Source organism: Rattus rattus, chromosome 5, assembly GCF_011064425.1.
Source record: "Rattus rattus isolate New Zealand chromosome 5, Rrattus_CSIRO_v1, whole genome shotgun sequence".
NCBI lineage: Eukaryota > Metazoa > Chordata > Mammalia > Rodentia > Muridae > Rattus > Rattus rattus.
In genome coordinates, this window is record NC_046158.1 from 110,769,162 (window position 1) to 110,786,585 (window position 17,424).

General features: G+C 48.9%; 1 protein-coding gene across 3 annotated transcripts; it reads right to left on the reverse strand.

Annotated features, from left to right (window-relative positions):
• Positions 1 to 742: 742 nt before the first annotated feature.
• On the reverse strand, positions 743 to 4,125 carry Gfra4 (GDNF family receptor alpha 4). 3 transcript variants are annotated; one of them, XM_032904227.1, is made up of 6 exons: positions 4,065 to 4,125; positions 2,690 to 3,044; positions 2,531 to 2,640; positions 2,316 to 2,450; positions 1,498 to 1,575; positions 743 to 1,418 (listed from the first exon to the last, which is right to left on the reverse strand). In XM_032904227.1, the coding sequence occupies exons 1-6, from the start codon at positions 4,123 to 4,125 to the stop codon at positions 1,297 to 1,299; spliced, it is 861 nt and encodes a 286-aa protein (XP_032760118.1). In that variant the 3' UTR covers positions 743 to 1,296. The 3 variants fall into 3 exon arrangements, with proteins under 3 accessions (XP_032760118.1, XP_032760120.1, XP_032760119.1); XM_032904229.1 differs by having other exon boundaries at positions 743 to 1,347; positions 1,487 to 1,575; XM_032904228.1 differs by lacking the exon at positions 4,065 to 4,125 and adding an exon at positions 3,593 to 3,716 and having other exon boundaries at positions 743 to 1,347; positions 1,487 to 1,575.
• Positions 4,126 to 17,424: the final 13,299 nt, after the last annotated feature.

Sequence of the window (17,424 nt, forward strand, 5' to 3'; positions counted from 1 at the left end):
CACTCACGTAAGGAAATCATCAGACAGACACTGCATCCTGTGCTGGAGCCACTTTGTAGTTGTAAGCAGGGCAGAGTGATGCTGTCATTATTCTCTGGCTCCAACACTCTGCCTGTCCCCATCAGGAGTGCACAGGTGACCATTTCCATGCAGGTGAAGGGAATTCTCTTTGTGAAATGGGAAGTTTGGTCCCAGCTTCACTCTCACTCTGCCCAATACCTCCTTTGAGAAACCATCCCTCCTACACCAGGTGACCTGCTGGCTGTGACTCGTCTCAGCAAAAGGTCCATGACTCACACTGGGCCATCAGCTTATCATCCACGAGTGCTGGACGGGAAGGATGCCTTCCTCCTAGCGATCTCTGCTGAGATAGATGCTAAGAGAGTATAAAGCCCCAGCATGGTGGGATGCCCACCTACCTACCCTTCAGTGGGGCCCTGTCTATACCATAGAGACAGATACCATAGAGACAGACACCATAGGGACAGATGTGCCTGAGCCAGTTTGCTCAGGCCATTTCCCCGATCCAGCTTGATCCCTCAGAGCTCTCTGATAAGCCAGTAGACCCCATCTTTGAGTCTGCAAAGGAATTGCAGCACATGCACTCAGTCTCGGCTGCTGGCTGCTGTTCTGGAGATGGGTATATTCACTCTCCGGTATTCAGACTCAGGAGTAGTTCTGGAGTACCCAAGGCCACACGGGTCTCCACATTTCTAGGTCAGATGACAGAAAGCCAGGCTGGTCTCAGTGCACATGGGTTTATTGAGCTGCTGTGCCACTGCAGGTGCTGGGAGAGTCTGGGAGGCCAGTGGGATGTCCAGCAGGAGGGACCTGAATCTCTCTCTTTAATCCCTACACAGCACCATGTCATAGGTGACAAGCAAGGTCAGCGCTGGCCCTGGGGCACAGGTATTTAGACTGCAGTCTCATCTGTCAGTCTGTTCATATGATCGCCTTAGTGCCATTCTTCTTGGAAAAGAACACTATCCAATTCTAAGAGCAGGAGGCTAGTCTCTGTTCTGCTCTGTAAGCCCAGGGGGCCCATGAGGCCTTGTCTACAGGTGCTAAATATCATCTACCATCATCTCAAGGATGGTAAAGAAAACAGGCGAGATGCCTACGAACAGGGGAACCTAACAGTCGGGCCCTAGCCTCCAGCTCCCAGTCCAAGAGACAGCCACGCAGGGGTCCAGACCTGCAAAGGACAGCAGACCTGAGGGCAAGGGAGTTTCAGTTCAGTGAGCATAATCCAGAGACATGGCAGTCAGCTGTGTTGTCCATGGTTCACCTTCCTAATTAGAGCAGGGCCTGGAGAGCCAGGGCAGTGAGTATGGACATCGAGGACACCTTGGGACAAAACGGGGACCGTTTCTGCCTCCATCTCTTCTCAGGCCACTCATGCCTCCACCTTGGCCTGCCTGAGAAGGGTAAGTACAGAAGGGAACGATGAGAAACTGCCAACTCCACATCCTCTCCCCATACCTACCCGCAGGAAACAGCACCCAGCACTCTGGTGGTTCCGCTGGTCCTGCAGAACTGATGGTTGCGAGCTGTCAAAGGCTTGTATGGCACCATCTATGGAATGGAGAGATCCAGAGAAGGCTTGGCCAGGAAACCCTAGAAACGGCCCCACTCCCTTGAGACAAAATGAGACACCCCTGGAATCTGCAAGGCACGGCCTGAGATGGAAGGTCACTGTGCTAAAAGTGAGGTTGATAAGTGCACACCCCGCCCTTAGAGGTGAATACAATTAGGATTAATAAGAGTTTAACTCTCGGCTACGAAGTGGCAGAGACAGGCTTCAAACCGGGCCCCCAGAAATCTGGAACAAAGCTATTTCATCCCGAGGCAAGAACAGCAACGTTAAATTGGGAACACATGGAGGAAAAGACCTCAGTAGTGCCAAAGGGAGCCTTGGCCAACTCCAGGTCATTGGACATGTTTTAACTCATCCTTTCTAGCCCTCAGAGATTCTTGACATCTCTAGAATTCTCTAGTGATCGGCTATCTGGTCTCTGGAAACCTCAGTTTCTTTCCATCAAAAATGTGCTCACATCAGCCAGCAAGATGGCTCAGCAGGCAAAGGTACTTGCCACCAAAACTGATGAGCCCAGTGCTATCCCGGGGACCCACATGGTAGAAAGGGACTGACAAGTTGTCCTCTGACTTCCACCCATGCACCATGGCACGTGCACACTGTCCATCACCCACACCAAATACGACACGACGTAAACATTTTAAGGGTCCCCACAGGCCAGGCAGCCTGGACTGGGCCATAGACGTCCTTGGTTGCCCGGGCTCTCCAGCCCCCTCACCCAAGCAGGGGTTCCTTGTAAAAAGCTTGCGGAAGGCTTCGCACTCTTCGCGCCGGTTTCCGCTGGCCTCACAGCCGCACCAGGGCGCAACGCGCGCGCTCACGTTGTCCAGGTAGTTGGGGGTGACCACGGTGCCTGCAGGGACCCCCAGGACCTGTGACGGGCCCCCCGAATCTGCCTCTGCCGCCCCGCCCGCCGGAGGCCGCCCAGCGTACCTACGAGGCCTGCGTAGGCGCGCAGACACCGCGGGCCCCCCTCCTCCGGACAGCGGTCGCGGGAGCCGGGCGCGGGAGCGCATGAGGCCTGGAAGGCAAAGAGACGGGGCCTGCGCGCGCCCGGACGCCGGTGAGCGGCCCAGCCCGCCCCGCACGCACCGGCACAGGCGGCTTCGCTCGCAGCGGTCCAAGGGCTTCAGGCAGGAAGGTGGCGCCAGCTCCAGGCCCGAGAACGCGCAGGCGGGCGCGAAGGTCTGGCGCCGGCGCTCGGCGCACGCGGGGCCTTCGCATCGGCAGAAGAGCAGCGCGTGCGTGAGCGCCGGAGGCCCGCGGGCGAAGAAGCGGCGCAGGGCACGGCGGCAGCGGGAGCGCACGCAGCTCCCGGGTCCCCGCCAGCCCGCCCGGCCCAGGCATTGCGCCACGTACTCGGAGCGCAGCTGCTGGCACTGCTCGTCTGCCGTGCACGCCTCGGCCGCTTCCACGCAGCGATTCCCCTCAGTGGAGCTTGCAGACCCTGGTGAGGGGAGGGCAGGCTGCAGTCCTCTGTGCTTGGTTCTCCACATTCCACACCCCGGAATTTGGCGGGGGCCGCAGATACCCAAACCCAAGGGGAGAGAGTGTGGCCCATAGGCGTGACCCGTTTTTCCTGAGGAAGCGGGCATGGGCAGGTCCTAGGGATATCCACCCAGGTCGTGAATGGAGGCAGGTTCCCCAGAAGCTCAGGTTCAGCCTCCACCACCATCTCCAGAACTGGCACATGCATCACAGAGAGTCTACTGGGCCCCTTCCATCCTCCCCAGCTTCACCTGACAGGACACTGAGGCTTAATGGCAGACCATAGGACTTCGCCCCGAGACAGACCTGGACGTTTACCAGTAGTTTCAGTGAAGATGTAGATAAGTCACAGATGAAAAGCCATTCAGGGGAAAATAGAATGCCTGACCCTGGGAGAGTAGCATCAGTAAACCCAGCAGCTGTGTCCGAACTTGGCACTGGACATATGCAAATCCAGCCAAGTCACCAAATTCAGGTTTATAGTACTTTCTTTTCCCACCCCCTTACCTCTCTGGCATCCAAGACTCCATAAAACTGCCTGGCCTGGCCTCTCATTCAGCACCCGTAAATACGCTCCACTCAACATAGCATGTCTCAGCTCTTAGGTCTCCTCTGCCTTAAAGCTTACCAGTATCCATTCTCTACACCACACCCCACAGAGCAATCCTTTCCTGTGATCCCCCTGGTGGAGAAAAGGCAGTGCTGGGAGGCAGAACATCAGCTGTGGGACTCAAAACTCCCAAGAGCCGGAGCTTCTGAGGAGCACATTGGGGGGCGGGGGAGGGGGAGAGGAAAAAGTTCCTGGGGCACGGATAGTAAGGCTAGATTTGGGAAGGGTGGCTCAGCTGAACCCAAAGATGGGGTGCACGGCACTGTACAGCAGGGGCACATTGATACCGGTGTCACTCTTGCAATCTCACTTTGTGCCTGAGGAGCAGGGTCAGAGAGGGCAGGGGCCAAGGAGGAGACAGGTTCTCACCCAGCAGCAGCAGCAGCAGCAGCAGCAATAGCAGCAGTGCAGACTCCAAGCAGCAGGCCATACTGATTGGCAGAGGCCCAGTCGGACTGGTGCTTCTTCCTTGAACCTGCTAAGCCTGGAGGGTAGCGGGCACCTGCCGGCAGGCGTGCTCCTGGCCTCAGAGAGGAAGTAACATCCTGCTCTCTTCACTCTGTCCCCACCCCCAAACAGCACCTTCAGGTAGATCCAAAGCCACTAAGCCAGGGCCTGGAATTAACCCAATAGATCCAGAGTGCTGGACTGCCTGTTGTACACAAGCAGTCGGCTCCTAGTGGGAACGGGTCCTCGTGGGAGGGGGGAGGGGGAGCTTCATGAGACTCAAAAGTTAAGCAAGAATTAACCTTACAGGTCCAGAAAATCGGAAACATGTGAGATTCACAAGGCCCCTTCTCAAGCTGATAGACAACCATTGAAAGAAGACGTTCGGGCAGGCAGGCTACCTGCCAGTCCTGCGGGGAGCCCTAGGGTCACCCCCAATGGTTCGGTGGGTGTTTTGATGACAATCATGCCCCTGTAAGTAATCCCAATAAACTCAAATAGTTAAGTAAAATTAATAATAAAAAACAAATCCCCCCAAAATAAATATTTGCCAAGTTGGACTTTGATGGATTTATGTCTCTGGCCCATTGTCAGTTGCCTATCTGAAATGAAGAGGTATGTGTGTTGTATCTCCTTAGGAAGACACACACACACACACACACACACACACACACACACACACACCCTGACCGCATACAACTCCAGGAAATCAATTGTTCCTCTTCCTTCTTAATATCTGTATTGTCAGTTTTTTGTTTACTGGTTTTACACGTGTAGAAAAGTTGTAGAGACATTGGTTCTACACACACACACACACACACACACACACACACACACACACACACACACACCCCATCCCCAGCTTCTAAACTCAGCTCTCTGACATAGCAAAGCACAAGGATCTACACTTGGGAAGGAATACTAGTACACGATGAGGCCTAGACCATTAAAGGTCTCCCATGCATGGCCTTTCTCTGTCCCAAGACCTGGGACACGGTGGTAAACCTAGCGCTTGTCAAGGCGAAGGCAGAAGTATCAGGACTTACAGCTACATTGAGATCTTGTCTCAGAATCAAGGGTGACAGGAGAGCTCATTGACTAAAGGCTCCTGCTACCAAACCTGACATCTGAGTTCAGTCTGTCCCATATGGCAGATGTGAACCAGCTCCCTAAAGTTGTCCTCTGACAAGGCTCTCTCTCTCTCTCTCTCTCTCTCTCTCTCTCTCTCTCTCTCTCTCTCTCTCTCTCAATAAAATGAAAAAATTCAGACTCAGAATCCCCATTAAATTTGTCATGCCATACGAGGCACTCTCAATATTTTTTTAAGTCTATGTTCTTCCTTTAAACAGTAATGTGGGGTGTGGAGGGTGAGGTGCAGGTGCCCAGCAGCAGTGTCAGGAGCTCTGTTTTAGCTGGGATGGCAGCAAGCCCCCGAGGGTCCCCGTCCTCATCCCCAGTGGGGTTGCTGCCCTCAGCTTTTTATGGTATTGCCGGGGGGGGGGGTTGACCTTGGGCTCCAACGCTTGTGTGGGACTTCACCGACTAAGTCGTCTCCCCAGAACCCCTGTAGCTGAATTTCTGTGTTAGCCAAGTTCATTCTGTGGGAAAGGTGAAGAATTGATGGTCCAGGAAAAACAGACCAAAACTTGGAGAGGCCAAAAGCTGACAGAGCACAAGCTGACATCTAACTCCAGGACAGGAAGGGTAACCAAGAGTTGCAAATCTGCCTAGGGGCTCAGAGTGGGGCATTTTGACTCCCAAGTCCCTTTTACTTACCTTCTCAGTCCACCTGGCCGCCATTCCCATGAGCAAGGAAGCAACCCTTTTGGGAAGCCCGTCCCAACTTCCCGTTCACCTTATCCCCATTCTTTTTTTTTTCTTTTTCTTTTTCTTTTTTTCGGAGCTGGGGACCGAACCCAGGGCCTTGCACTTGCTAGGCAAGCGCTCTACCACTGAGCTAAATCTCCAACCCCCCTTATCCCCATTCTTGATAAGAATACTGACTAGTTATTTTCTGGGCTATTTCTACTAAGTTCATCTTACATTTTCTTCTGGTCAAATTAAGACAGAGTGCTGCTGTAAAAAAAAAAAGACACTGTAGCCGTCTTCAGACACACCAGAAGAGGGCATCTGATCCCCTTACAAATGGTTGTGAGCCACCATGTGGGTGCTGGGAATTGAACTCAGGACCTCTGGAAGAGCAGTCAGTGCTCTTAACCATTGCACCATCTCTCCAGCCCCTATATAACCATGAAAGTGAAAATTAACATAAACTTTAGTGTTCAGAAACAGATTTTTGTTAGAGCATGGCCTGGTTCTTGTGCTGACTGCGTGTGGGCATTTGTTTGTTTTATGTGCCTGTATGTATGCTACCCAAGGCCACAAGAGGGCACCAGATCTTACAGAACTGGAGTTAGAAGCAACAGACTTGGTTGCTGGAAACTGTTCCTCCGGATGAGCCTTGAAGGTGTGGAGGGTGGGGCAGGGCGAGGCAGGGCACACCTTAGCAACTGCTGGGAAATCCCAAGTGGGCTTGTTAGGGATGGTCTTGTGCGCTGTGTATTCAGATGCTGAGTTCTATGCCCAGACATCTAGTTGCAGTCTGGAAGATAGCATCTCTGGATCTCTCTCTCTTTTAAAAAGATTTATTTATTTATTTATTTATTTATTTATTTATTTATTTATTTATTTATTTATTTATTTTATATGAGTACACTGTAGCCATCTGCAGACACACCAGAAGAGGGCATCAGATACCCTTACAGATGGTTGTGAGCCACCATGTGGTTGTTGGGAATTGAACTCGGGAATATCAGTCAGTGCTCTTAACCACTGAGCCATCTCTCCAGCCTGCATCTCTAGATCTCAATGTTGTGAAAATGTGTTTTCCATCACCTCTGATTAGTTAATAAAACAGCTGATCAGCCAATTAGCTGAGCAGAAGATATAAGGAGGGACTTCGGATCCCAGTCACTGGGTACCAAAGGAGACCAGAGAGTAGAGAAGGACCCTGTGGAGAGACGTGGAAAGACCTGGAGGATTCGCCATGGGAAAGCAGCCAGGAGGACACACAGACCAGAGTGAGCCAGAGCAAGGCCAGATGGCAAGTGATGGGGCATTTGGCTGAGCAGTAGGTAGCCTAGCCAGGTTAGACAAGATAAGACCCTTCCCAGCTATTAGAGTGTGCAACTTATTGATAAAAATTCGAGGTCTCTGTGTCTTCATTCAGGAGCTAAAAAGGGCTAGAGTGGGCATAGAAATACTCCACAGTTATTTGGGAGCAAAAGGGACATAGAAAACCCCCGGAGATTACTATTACAGGGGTTGGCTCAGTGCATTGACCTGGTACCAGGTTCGGGGACTGGCAGAACGCAGGGCCAAGGAGGGCTACACGCCAGGTAAGCAGTCAGCTGACCATAGCCTGGAGTTGGTGCAGGCAGACCAGGACATGTTGGAGCCCAGCCAGGAAGAGGAAGAGAGGCCTGAGCAGGGAAGAAAATGTTCCCCACACATTTCATTCCATGCAACGCAGCCTTTGATTTTATAGATAGAATTTATTTATACGGCACTGAGACTAAAAATGATTTTCCTTCAAACACTGAGGAGGAACAGTGACATGATTGTGACCCCAGGGCAGGCTGACAGTGTTCCACCAGAACTTGTTCAGCAGCTGGAACAACTGTCCCAGACTTGCAGCAGTGTCTGCAGAAGGTCTGGAAGGGACTAGAAGTATTCACAGCTTCCCAGCTAACCCTGTATCCCGGAATGCCCACACGCAGTCAGCACAAGAGCCAGGCCATGCTCTAACAAAAATCTGTTTCTGAACACTAAAGTTTATGTTAATTTTCACTTTCATGGTTATATAGGGGCTGGAGAGATGGCTCAGTGGTTAAGAGCACTGACTGCTCTTCCAGAGGTCCTGAGTTCAATTCCCAGCAAACACATGGTGGCTCACAACCATTTGTAAGGGGATCTGATGCCCTCTTCTGGTGTGTCTGAAGACAGCTACAGTGTACTCATAATAAATAAATAAATAAATAAATAAATAAATAAATAAATAAATAAATAAATAATCTTTTAAGAGAAGAAGACGAAGACTCGATGTCTCCATGGTATGATTAAGGGTCAGGTTTTTATTGTAGGTTTTTATTGATGAGAACAGCTAGAGGCAACTGGGAGAGTCCAGAGCAGAGAGAAAGGGAAGAAGCCTGAACATGGCCAGCAGACTGGGCCTGGCAAGGCTGCCTGTGAGACAGAATAGCCGAGGCCAGAGAAACAGAGCACGAAACAGGAGCAGAGCAGAGAGAAAACAGCGGGAACAGCAGGGTTATAAGGAGGACGAGTGGCTGTGGGGAGAGAGCTTAGGGTGGGGAGGAGGCGAGAAGCGCGGTGAGAAGATGCTGGTGTGCAGACTGAAGTGTGACAGGTACTTGAGAGACCGTGGAGTCTGGAGGCCAGCATGGGCCGTGATGGGCTGACAGGTGCCACCGGTAGCCATATGTACCTTCTGCCCTGGGTAATGGGCATGGCTGTTTTTGGCCAAGGGGAACCAGCTTCACGATTTTTTGAGGAATACTGGTTTTTGTCTAACTGCCAGACATCCTTCTGTAGTCCGGGTTGTGTCTATTTCTGGATATTGGACCACCTTTTGGAATTTTCTTTGGGCCTGCCGGCGAGGGCACAGTGGACCCAATCACCATGGGCGAAAGGAGGGTTTACCAGACAGGAAACTGCTGCATGGCTGTATCTGGGCGGTGAAGAAAGAAAAGGCATTTGGGGGAGGCCAAAGCTGCCATGGCTACTTTTGGGAGACAGAGAGCAGCAAACGAGGTAGGAAAGTCTTCCTAGTTGTAACCAGAGCAGGTAGCTGCAGTGGGAGGAAGCAGAAAGAGCCTGAGAAACTTAAGGTAGGTGGGCAGGGTGTGTGCAGGCCAGGAGAGCCCAGAGGCTTCAGTGTGCATCGTAAATACCTCGATAGAAACCGGAGGAAGAAGGAACTCGGGGTTTAGCTTTGATGCCTGCTACAGGCATATGCTAACAGAGAAATAGATGCTACTACGTTTGCCAGAGATAAGGGAAGTGGCATTTCTTGGCAGGCAGAAACCTGTTTTACAGGTTCCTAAGGGATGCTGATTTTTATCTATCAGTCAGCAACCCTTCTGAGCCCAGACTGTCATCTAGGACATTGTCACCGTCACTGCCATTTTGGGACCTAACTGTGACTCCGACTAATCAGTAACACTTTCGTAACAGTTAAGCAGAGTTACGCAGTTCAAACAAACAAACAGAGGTCCTGATCGTGGTGGTGGACATCAGCACTTGGGAGGCAGAGGCAGGTGGATCTCTGTGAGTTCAAGACCACCCTGGTCTACATAGTAAATTTCAGGCCAGCCAAGGACACAAAGGAGACCCTGGTTTTGGTTTTGGTTTTGTTGTTGTTTGTTTGTTTTGTTTTTTAAAAGGGAAAAGAAAAAGAATGGAACTGCAAATGGCCCGTTGTGGAGGGAAATCAGGACGTTTTGCCACATCACAGACAGAGAACCTGATAGAGCTTGTGAAGTCATTGCTGTTCAGTACATTCTACATTGTAGGAAAACACAAACTCGCTCCTCTGCTTGTCACAGAGTGCTGTGCTCACAGTCAGGAGAGACACCGAGCATGGCCACTAAGAGCTGTGTGGGGGAGCGGCACGTGGATGTGGAGAAAGTGACAAGGTCATTGATAGGGAGTCCAGCTGGTAAGGGAAATGCTGTCACCACATGGCTGCTGCCTTTGGCTCTGAGGAGCATCAGGGCAGAAAAAATGAGGGAGAGGAACAATGGAGTCCTCACCATACGAAATGTGTTAAAACCTAGATCAGGCTTCCATGCCTGCAGGGCCATGGCCCCAGGCACAGATGCTGACAGGCACACGCTGAGACACTGTGACAGGCACACGCTGAGACACCATGAAGCTCTAGCTAACAAGCTGTGCCGGTACAAGGATTTCTCACCTGAGACAATGAGTCCGTGTTCTAGACCCTCCTGCTCCCCTCCTCCTATGGAGGAGTCATGGATGGTGGCTCCCGCTGTAAAATAACGCCATCCCCAGAGAACTAGAAGAACCAGGACCACAGAAGCCTGGTCCTGCTTCAGAGCCCTCTGGGGTGCAGATGCCTGGGTCCCTTTCCACACTGTTATGTCTGACAGAAGTTTTGCCTGAGAATTTCTCAGGACCCAGGAACAAAAAGCCCCTGGGGTCTGAGAGAAAGGCATAGCAGGAACTCAGCCCAGCCCTTTCCCACTCACACAGCAGCAGGATGATGGCTGACATTGTGTGTGGTGCCGGAGGTAAGAAAAAGGGCGAGTTCACTACTCCTGACAGTGCAGATTAAAACCCTGGCTTCTGTCATGTGGCACTAAGGATCCCTAGAAGCTGGGGTGAGATCTCTGGGTTATAGGCTGGCCCTCAGCCTGCATGAGCTGTAGGGGCCAGGGAGGACCCTAGTGGCTCTTGGAAGGTTAAGAAGCAAATGACAATTGTGAGGTCCATGCCTGGCGAAGGAAGGAGCCCAATAGGGCTGGAAGCCCTTCCTGGTTTTTCTGCCACAGATGTAAAAAGGAAGCCAGAGGGAGAAAGCAGAGGAGTGAATACTCAGTTGGATCCTGTGGGTGGGTCCTCCAGGGCCCAGGAGAGGTCCATGCAGAGTCTGAGAACAGTTTTTGTAGCTGAGAGTAGAGAGTAGGAAGGGATGAGGGCAAGATCTCACCAGACCAGACACAGACACTGCTTTTCTGGAGAAACGGCTTTGGGGAGGAGGTATGTCAGACACATTTTTTTTTTTTTTTTTTTGGCAATCTCCACACTCCAGGGCATGTGGTGGGGCTGCTTTCCTGTAATCCTTTAGCAGAAGATTTCCTGGAGCCCTGGGCTTTGTTTATGGCCTTGACTTTGGAGGCATTTTCCTTAGAGAAGTAAGAAGGAAGTCCCCTTGTGTGCTAGAAAGCACCATTCCTCCTGCTAGGAAGGAGGGCAAGGCAATGTGCTAGGATAAATGTAATTCCAATACTGGAATTGATACAGAACTAAATGATCACAACATACACATGCACACATGTTAATACATAAGTAAGTGATCACAAACACATATACACCCACTAATGAATGATAATTACAATATACACATGCACAAACACTAATACACAAGTAACTAATCACAAACATACACATGTGCACACGTTTATACATAAGTGATCATGACATACACATGTGCACACATTAATGCATAAGTAAATGATCACGACATACACATGTGCACACATTAATACACAAGTAACTGATCACAAACATACACATGCGCACACGTTTATACATAAGTAAGTGATCATGACATACACATGCACACACATTAATCTGGACTGGGGCCTGACAGAGCACATAATTAAAGCCATGCATTAGCTTAGATTGTGAAAGCTGAACATATGGGGGATCCAAAGTAAGCAAGGTTGGCTGTGTCAGGTCCAGAGGACACGCCAATTCCCCAGGCTCCAAAACTCTGTTCAAATATCCAGAAAATAGCTCAACCTGGACTCTAGGTGGATGTCTGGCAGTTAGATAAAAGCCAGCGTTCCTCAGGAACTTATGAAGCTGGTTCCCCTCAGCCAAAAGGAGTCATGTTCCTCATCACTGGCAGAAGGGACGAATGGCTACCGGTGGCACCTATCAGCCCATCACGGCCCATGCTGGCCTCCAGACTCCTCAGTCTCTCATGTACCTGTCACACATTTCAGTCTGCACACCAGCATCTTCTCACCGTGCTTCTCACCTCCTCCCCACCCTAAGCTCCCTCCAGCTCACGGCTTCCTCCCCACAGTCACCCATCCTCACAGCACTGCTATTTTTCCTTCTTTTTTTTCTTTTGTTGCTGTTGTTGTTTTGGTCTGCTTTCTGTTGTTTGTTTGTGAAATAGGGTTTCTCTGTGTAGCCCTGGCTGTCCTGGAACTCTGTAGACCAGGCTGGCCTCAAACTCAGAGATCTGCCTGCCTCTGCCTCTCAAGGGCAGGGATTACACTGTGTGCCACCAGCACTCCCACCTGCTACTTTTCACTATGTCCTCTCCCTCCCTGTGTCTCCCACGCCTCACTGTGCTCTGCTCTGCTTCTTGTTTCTCTCACTGTGTTTTCTCTGTTTCCTGTCCCTTACTGTTACTCTCTCACACACAGACTGGGCATGTCTACTTCTTCCTCTCTCTGCTCTAGACTTTTCCATATGCCTCTGGCTGTTCTCTCTCTTTATCTACAATAAAAACCTTCCCCGTAATGACAACTTGGAGTGATCACACTGTCAGTTTATGCATTTGCTTACAGTCACAATAAACCAGATTAAAAGAAATAAACCCAATTAAAAATTAAAAATAAACCAGATTAAAAGCAGAGAAGGGGGATTTGTTGAATGTGGCCACACTGAGGAGAGAGAGAGAGAGAGAGAGAGAGAGAGAGAGAGAGAGAGAGAGAGATGGACCCACAGAATACTGCCCTGCTCTCTAGTCCTGAAGTAAAATTAAAGTTTAAATTTAAGGCCAAGGCTAGGCAGCCCTGCCCGCCATTCACCCACCCTCATCGAGGCTTCAGTGTCATCCTGTGAGGCCCACATGAGATCTCTCCATGACAGACTGGCTGCCATCTTTCCGTCTCCCAGCATGAGACGCCCAGGGAATTTCCCATTTCAGCACCAGGCAAGGTAGCCAGCTGGGAACTGAGGGCCACAAACTGGAAGCAGGGAGAGCAGACTGGGGATTGTGGGAGGCTTTGAAACCTCAAATCCTGCCCCCAGCATATGCCCTTCCTCCAGCCAGGCCACACCTCTTAAACCTCCCCATACAGGGTCACGACCTGGGGACCTAATGTTCAAATGTCCACAGATATGGAAGATAGGACATTCACCAGGAGAGGTGTATGCCTCATACTTGGTGTATCTAGTGAGTAAGAAACATTAAACATTAGTCTTTTCTAGTAAACACTAGTGTAAAACTTTTGTTCCGGAGAAGGATCAATTTTTTTTATCTTCTGACCTTGTAAAACATCTATGCAAATGTTTGAATCCTGCTCTGGCAAAACTTTTATTTACATAAAGCCCCTACTACATTCTCAAACTTAAAATGGCTTGTGCCCCCCCCCTTCCCACTTTCCTTTATGTCCTTTGTACTGAGTCTTTTAAAAAGACTGAGGCCGGACCAATGGTGAAAGGACAGGTGTCACCTTCATTACTCGCCTTTAATCCCAGCACTGGGGAGGCAGGCAGATCTCTGAGAGTTCGAGGCCAGCCTGGTCTACACAGTGGATTTCAGGGACAGCCAAGGCTGTTACACAGAGAAACCCTGTCTTTGCTTGAGTGTTCCTTTGTGTGATACCAAGAATATTCTAACAAGTAGGGACCAAACCCTGGACTTGGTCTGTGCTACACAAGCACTTGACCAATTTCAGCTTTGCTGTTTCAGATCTATCTTACTTTTAATTGTGGGTGCTGTTAGCATTTGTCTAAGCTCCGCCCACAGTTACCCGGCAACAGTCAGGTATGTCTGACTCTATAAAAGGGGCTGCTTGCCCCCTCCTCTTTCTCGTGCTCTTGCTTTTGCCTTCTTGATCCATCCCACTCTCTCCCCATTCCCTTCTCCCCTGTCTCTCCACATGGTCTTGGCCGACCTCTATTCTATTCCTCCTCTCCCTCTCCCTCTCTCTTTCTCTGTCTATCTGCCTTTCTCTGTCTCTACTATTCTCTTAACTGCCCTCCCCATGCCCGCGAATAAACCCTATTCTATACTATACTATGTGACTGGTCCCTCAGGTGGAAGGGCCTCAGCATGGGCCCACGAAGGCACCCCTTCCCCCATACCTGACTACACGTCCACCAAAACATATTCCTTCTCCTCTCCTTATCGTTTTATAAACACATCATATCGTGCCATGACTCAGATGTAAAAACTCTCCAGGTTTGCTTCCAATCTCTACATCCCCCCTGCTACCATGTGGAGATCCGACTTCGGAGAACTGGTAAGCCCCTCCCCCCACTGGTCAGCGCAAATGTCCCCATGGTCCCAGGGGAGACCTCCCCCCCCCCCGGAGCTGGGGACCGAACCCAGGGCCTTGCGCTTGCTAGGCAAGCGCTCTACCACTGAGCTAAATCCCAAACCCCAGGGGAGAGTTCTTGAGCTCAGAGCTACCCCTGTGCTACTGTTGAGGATGGAGACATTCAGTCGTTTCACTGACCCTCGTTCTAGGACTTTTTCCCTTGGGTAACAGGTGTGTCACGTTTGTGCGTGTGCGCGTGCGCGCCCGCCTGTGTGCGCGCGCATGTGTGCGTGTGCACGTGCGCACCTGTGGAGGCCAGCTGTGTCAGATCTACGGCTGGAGTGATGGTGCAGCACCTGATGTGTTTGCTGGGACCTGAACACTGGTCCTCTGGAAGAGTAAGTTATTCTCTTAACAGCTGAGCCATCTCTTCATTTCCCCATGCTTCTGCGTCTTTAACCCTTTTGTGCCAGGGGCCAGCCCTGGAGGTTCTCCTTTCTGCTTGGTTCCTCTTGAGGCAGCAAACGGGGAGGAGCATCGGCAGGGGTTAGACTTGGTCTTATGAGATATTTGGGATTACTGTTTAATAATAGAATGTTTACCTATCTTAAGTCTAAGACACTTCACTACTGTAGTTGACCTGCCTGAGTTCCTTTTGGGGGCCAAAAACTGCCGTCTCTGGCATTTAGTACCTTATCCTAAAGCAGCAAGGGATTAAGTAAAATAGCCTTTGTTCTAGCTCCTCCAGAACTGCCCAGCTTTGACTACACAGCTCTAACTCCCAGCTCTAACTACACAGCTCTAACTCCCAGCTCTAACTCCCAGCTCTAACTCCCGGCTCTAACTACACAGCTCTAACTCCCAGTTCCAACTCCCAGCTCTAACTCCCGGCTCTAACTCCCGGCCTGCTAGCGGAAGTCCTAGGAGGAAAAGAGGACACTTCAACAAGTGCCTTAAGCCTTTATTTCTATGTTCTCTCTAAAAAGTTTCCTATGAAATTCTCTAAGAAAAGGGAATTGGGTAATCAAGTAAAGGATTAATTGCCAGAGCCTTCTCTCTTGTCCAGATGCCTCTCGCTTGTCAGGCTAGGGGGAAGTTTGGACCAATAAACTTCTACGGAACCAGGAGAAGAGAATCACACTCACAGAAGGAAAAACTTTTACACAAGCAAATATGGATTACACTCACATAAATTCATATACAGATTCGTGCGCGCGCACACTCACAAATCTCCATTCAAGCCAGTTGCCTCAGCTTACATGCTATCTTATAATTACACACTCACACACACATCCACACTTACATATGTCTATGGAGCAAAAGACCAAAAGCCAGTGCAGAAAAATTAGCTCATTGCACTCATTCCACGTGAAAAATTAGCTCTGATCTTTACTGCAAAGAGAAAGGAAAAGCGTCTACCCTTTCATTGCTAAATGAATTAAACCCAAGTCTGTAAGAAGAGAGTTTTGTTTTTTTTAGTAAGACTAAGCCTGCCTTGCTATTAAGAAAAAACCCATTCCATCCCATGGTAAGGAGAAGCCTGCCTGCTCCCCTGCTCTCTCTGCAGCTTCTTCTTGTTTCCTCTTTCCCTCTGCATTCTGCACACTGCTCTCTTGGCTTTTTATGCTGCCTCATGGTTTCTCAGTTATTCCACTCTGCATTCTCCTTCTCTTGCCTGCTCCTCCTGCTCTGATGTAACAGTGCTCTGCTCCCAATGCCTTACTCCCGGTGCCGTCTCTCCAATGTTCTGTCTTCCGGTGTAACCTTTCCTTGTCTTCTGTACCTTTTCTAGAATATCTCACATGGTTTTCCCAAGCATCCACCCTTTTTTAAACAAAAGTTCACTAGAAGTTCAAACATAAACAAAATAAGAAATTTACAGCAGAGAATGTTTATATGTACATTAATTAGGAGTAATTATCTGGCTAAACATTCATCAGCAGTCACCAGTTCTACAGGTTAATAGAGGGTTAAAAACCAAAACTTTTGAGAGTAAGTAATTAGTGACGTTTGGTATTGATAAACCCAGTCAATATTTTATCTTCTGTCCTTGCACCTGTAGTACGTTGTTAGTTCCCTTTTTATGACCTTTGGTTAATGGCTTTATAACCTCTTGGAGTGCTCTCTAAGTTACAGTGCCTACTTCCTATCTCAGAAGCAATTAACTCATGACACTGAAGTTGGCCCAGAGTTCTCAGTGCAGTTTTGACACCAGAAAGGACTTAATAGCTGTCTTATTATAAAAGACCTTAATAACTACTAATATAATTTTAGGAGACTATAATTCTAATGGATCATAATTAAGAATTAATAAAGCATCTATTTGTCTGCATAGCATCACTACAAGACAGTATATCTTCATTGTTCTACAAAGATCTGCTCAAAAGGGTGGACTAATATCTAATGATTATTTTATATATTTAATCATACCAGAAAAGGCATATTAATAGCAGGAATCTTTCCTAAAATGAAATCTTGTCCTTGCCTGCAGAAACAAATCCATTATTTATTGTACAGTGGAACTAACTCAGGAAGATCACCTGCTAGTTTTTAGCTTTTCCTTGATAGCCCCTGGCACTTTTATAGCCATTCTGTGAGCTATATATATGTACTAAATATATAGGTATTATTAATATTAATTAAATCTATATAATTAAAGTATCAAATAATAAAACAATATTTAATATTATATTTTATATTAACATATACTGTGAACATTGTAATTAACATTTAGCAAAATAATATCAACTTATAAAATAATAAAATTAAATAATATTAATTAAAAATAATATATATAATACATTCATATGTACTAACATATATGTACTAAGATATATAATGCACTGTGATATGTATTTTATACATATTATTAGTTAATATTGGTAGTTAAAATTGTAGTAAAAGAACCTGTGTTTGCCAATGGCCAGCTGTCAAAGGAAATCATAATTACTTGGTGTTAGATTATGGGCTGGAGCTAATCCGGCCATAACACTTGCAGCATCCTCTTGCTCACAGCTGCTGTAGAGGCAAGGAGCAGCAAGTGTCCTACCCCCTGGGGAGAGAGCAGGCCCTAAAATGCAAATGTCCCAATGCAGAATCTGCTCCGGCCAAGATGTCTGCAGCAGCCTTTTCCCTCTCACAGATGTTAACACACACACACACACACACACACACACACACACGCACGCACGCACGCACGCACGCACGCACGCACGCACGCACGCACGCACGCACGC

What these genes read in the sequence shown, in the direction of transcription:
- Gfra4 (XM_032904227.1), bottom strand. Translation starts at nt 4,125, where the DNA reads ATGGCCTGCTGCTTGGAGTCTGCACTGCTGCTATTGCTGCTGCTGCTG. An exon ending in GAGCGAAGCCGCCTGTGCCG is followed by an intron (nt 2,641 to 2,689) that starts GTGCGTGCGGGG and finishes GGGCGCGCGCAG; the next exon opens with GCCCCGTCTCTTTGCCTTCC. An exon ending in CCACCAGAGTGCTGGGTGCT is followed by an intron (nt 1,419 to 1,497) that starts GTTTCCTGCGGG and finishes TACCCTTCTCAG; the next exon opens with GCAGGCCAAGGTGGAGGCAT.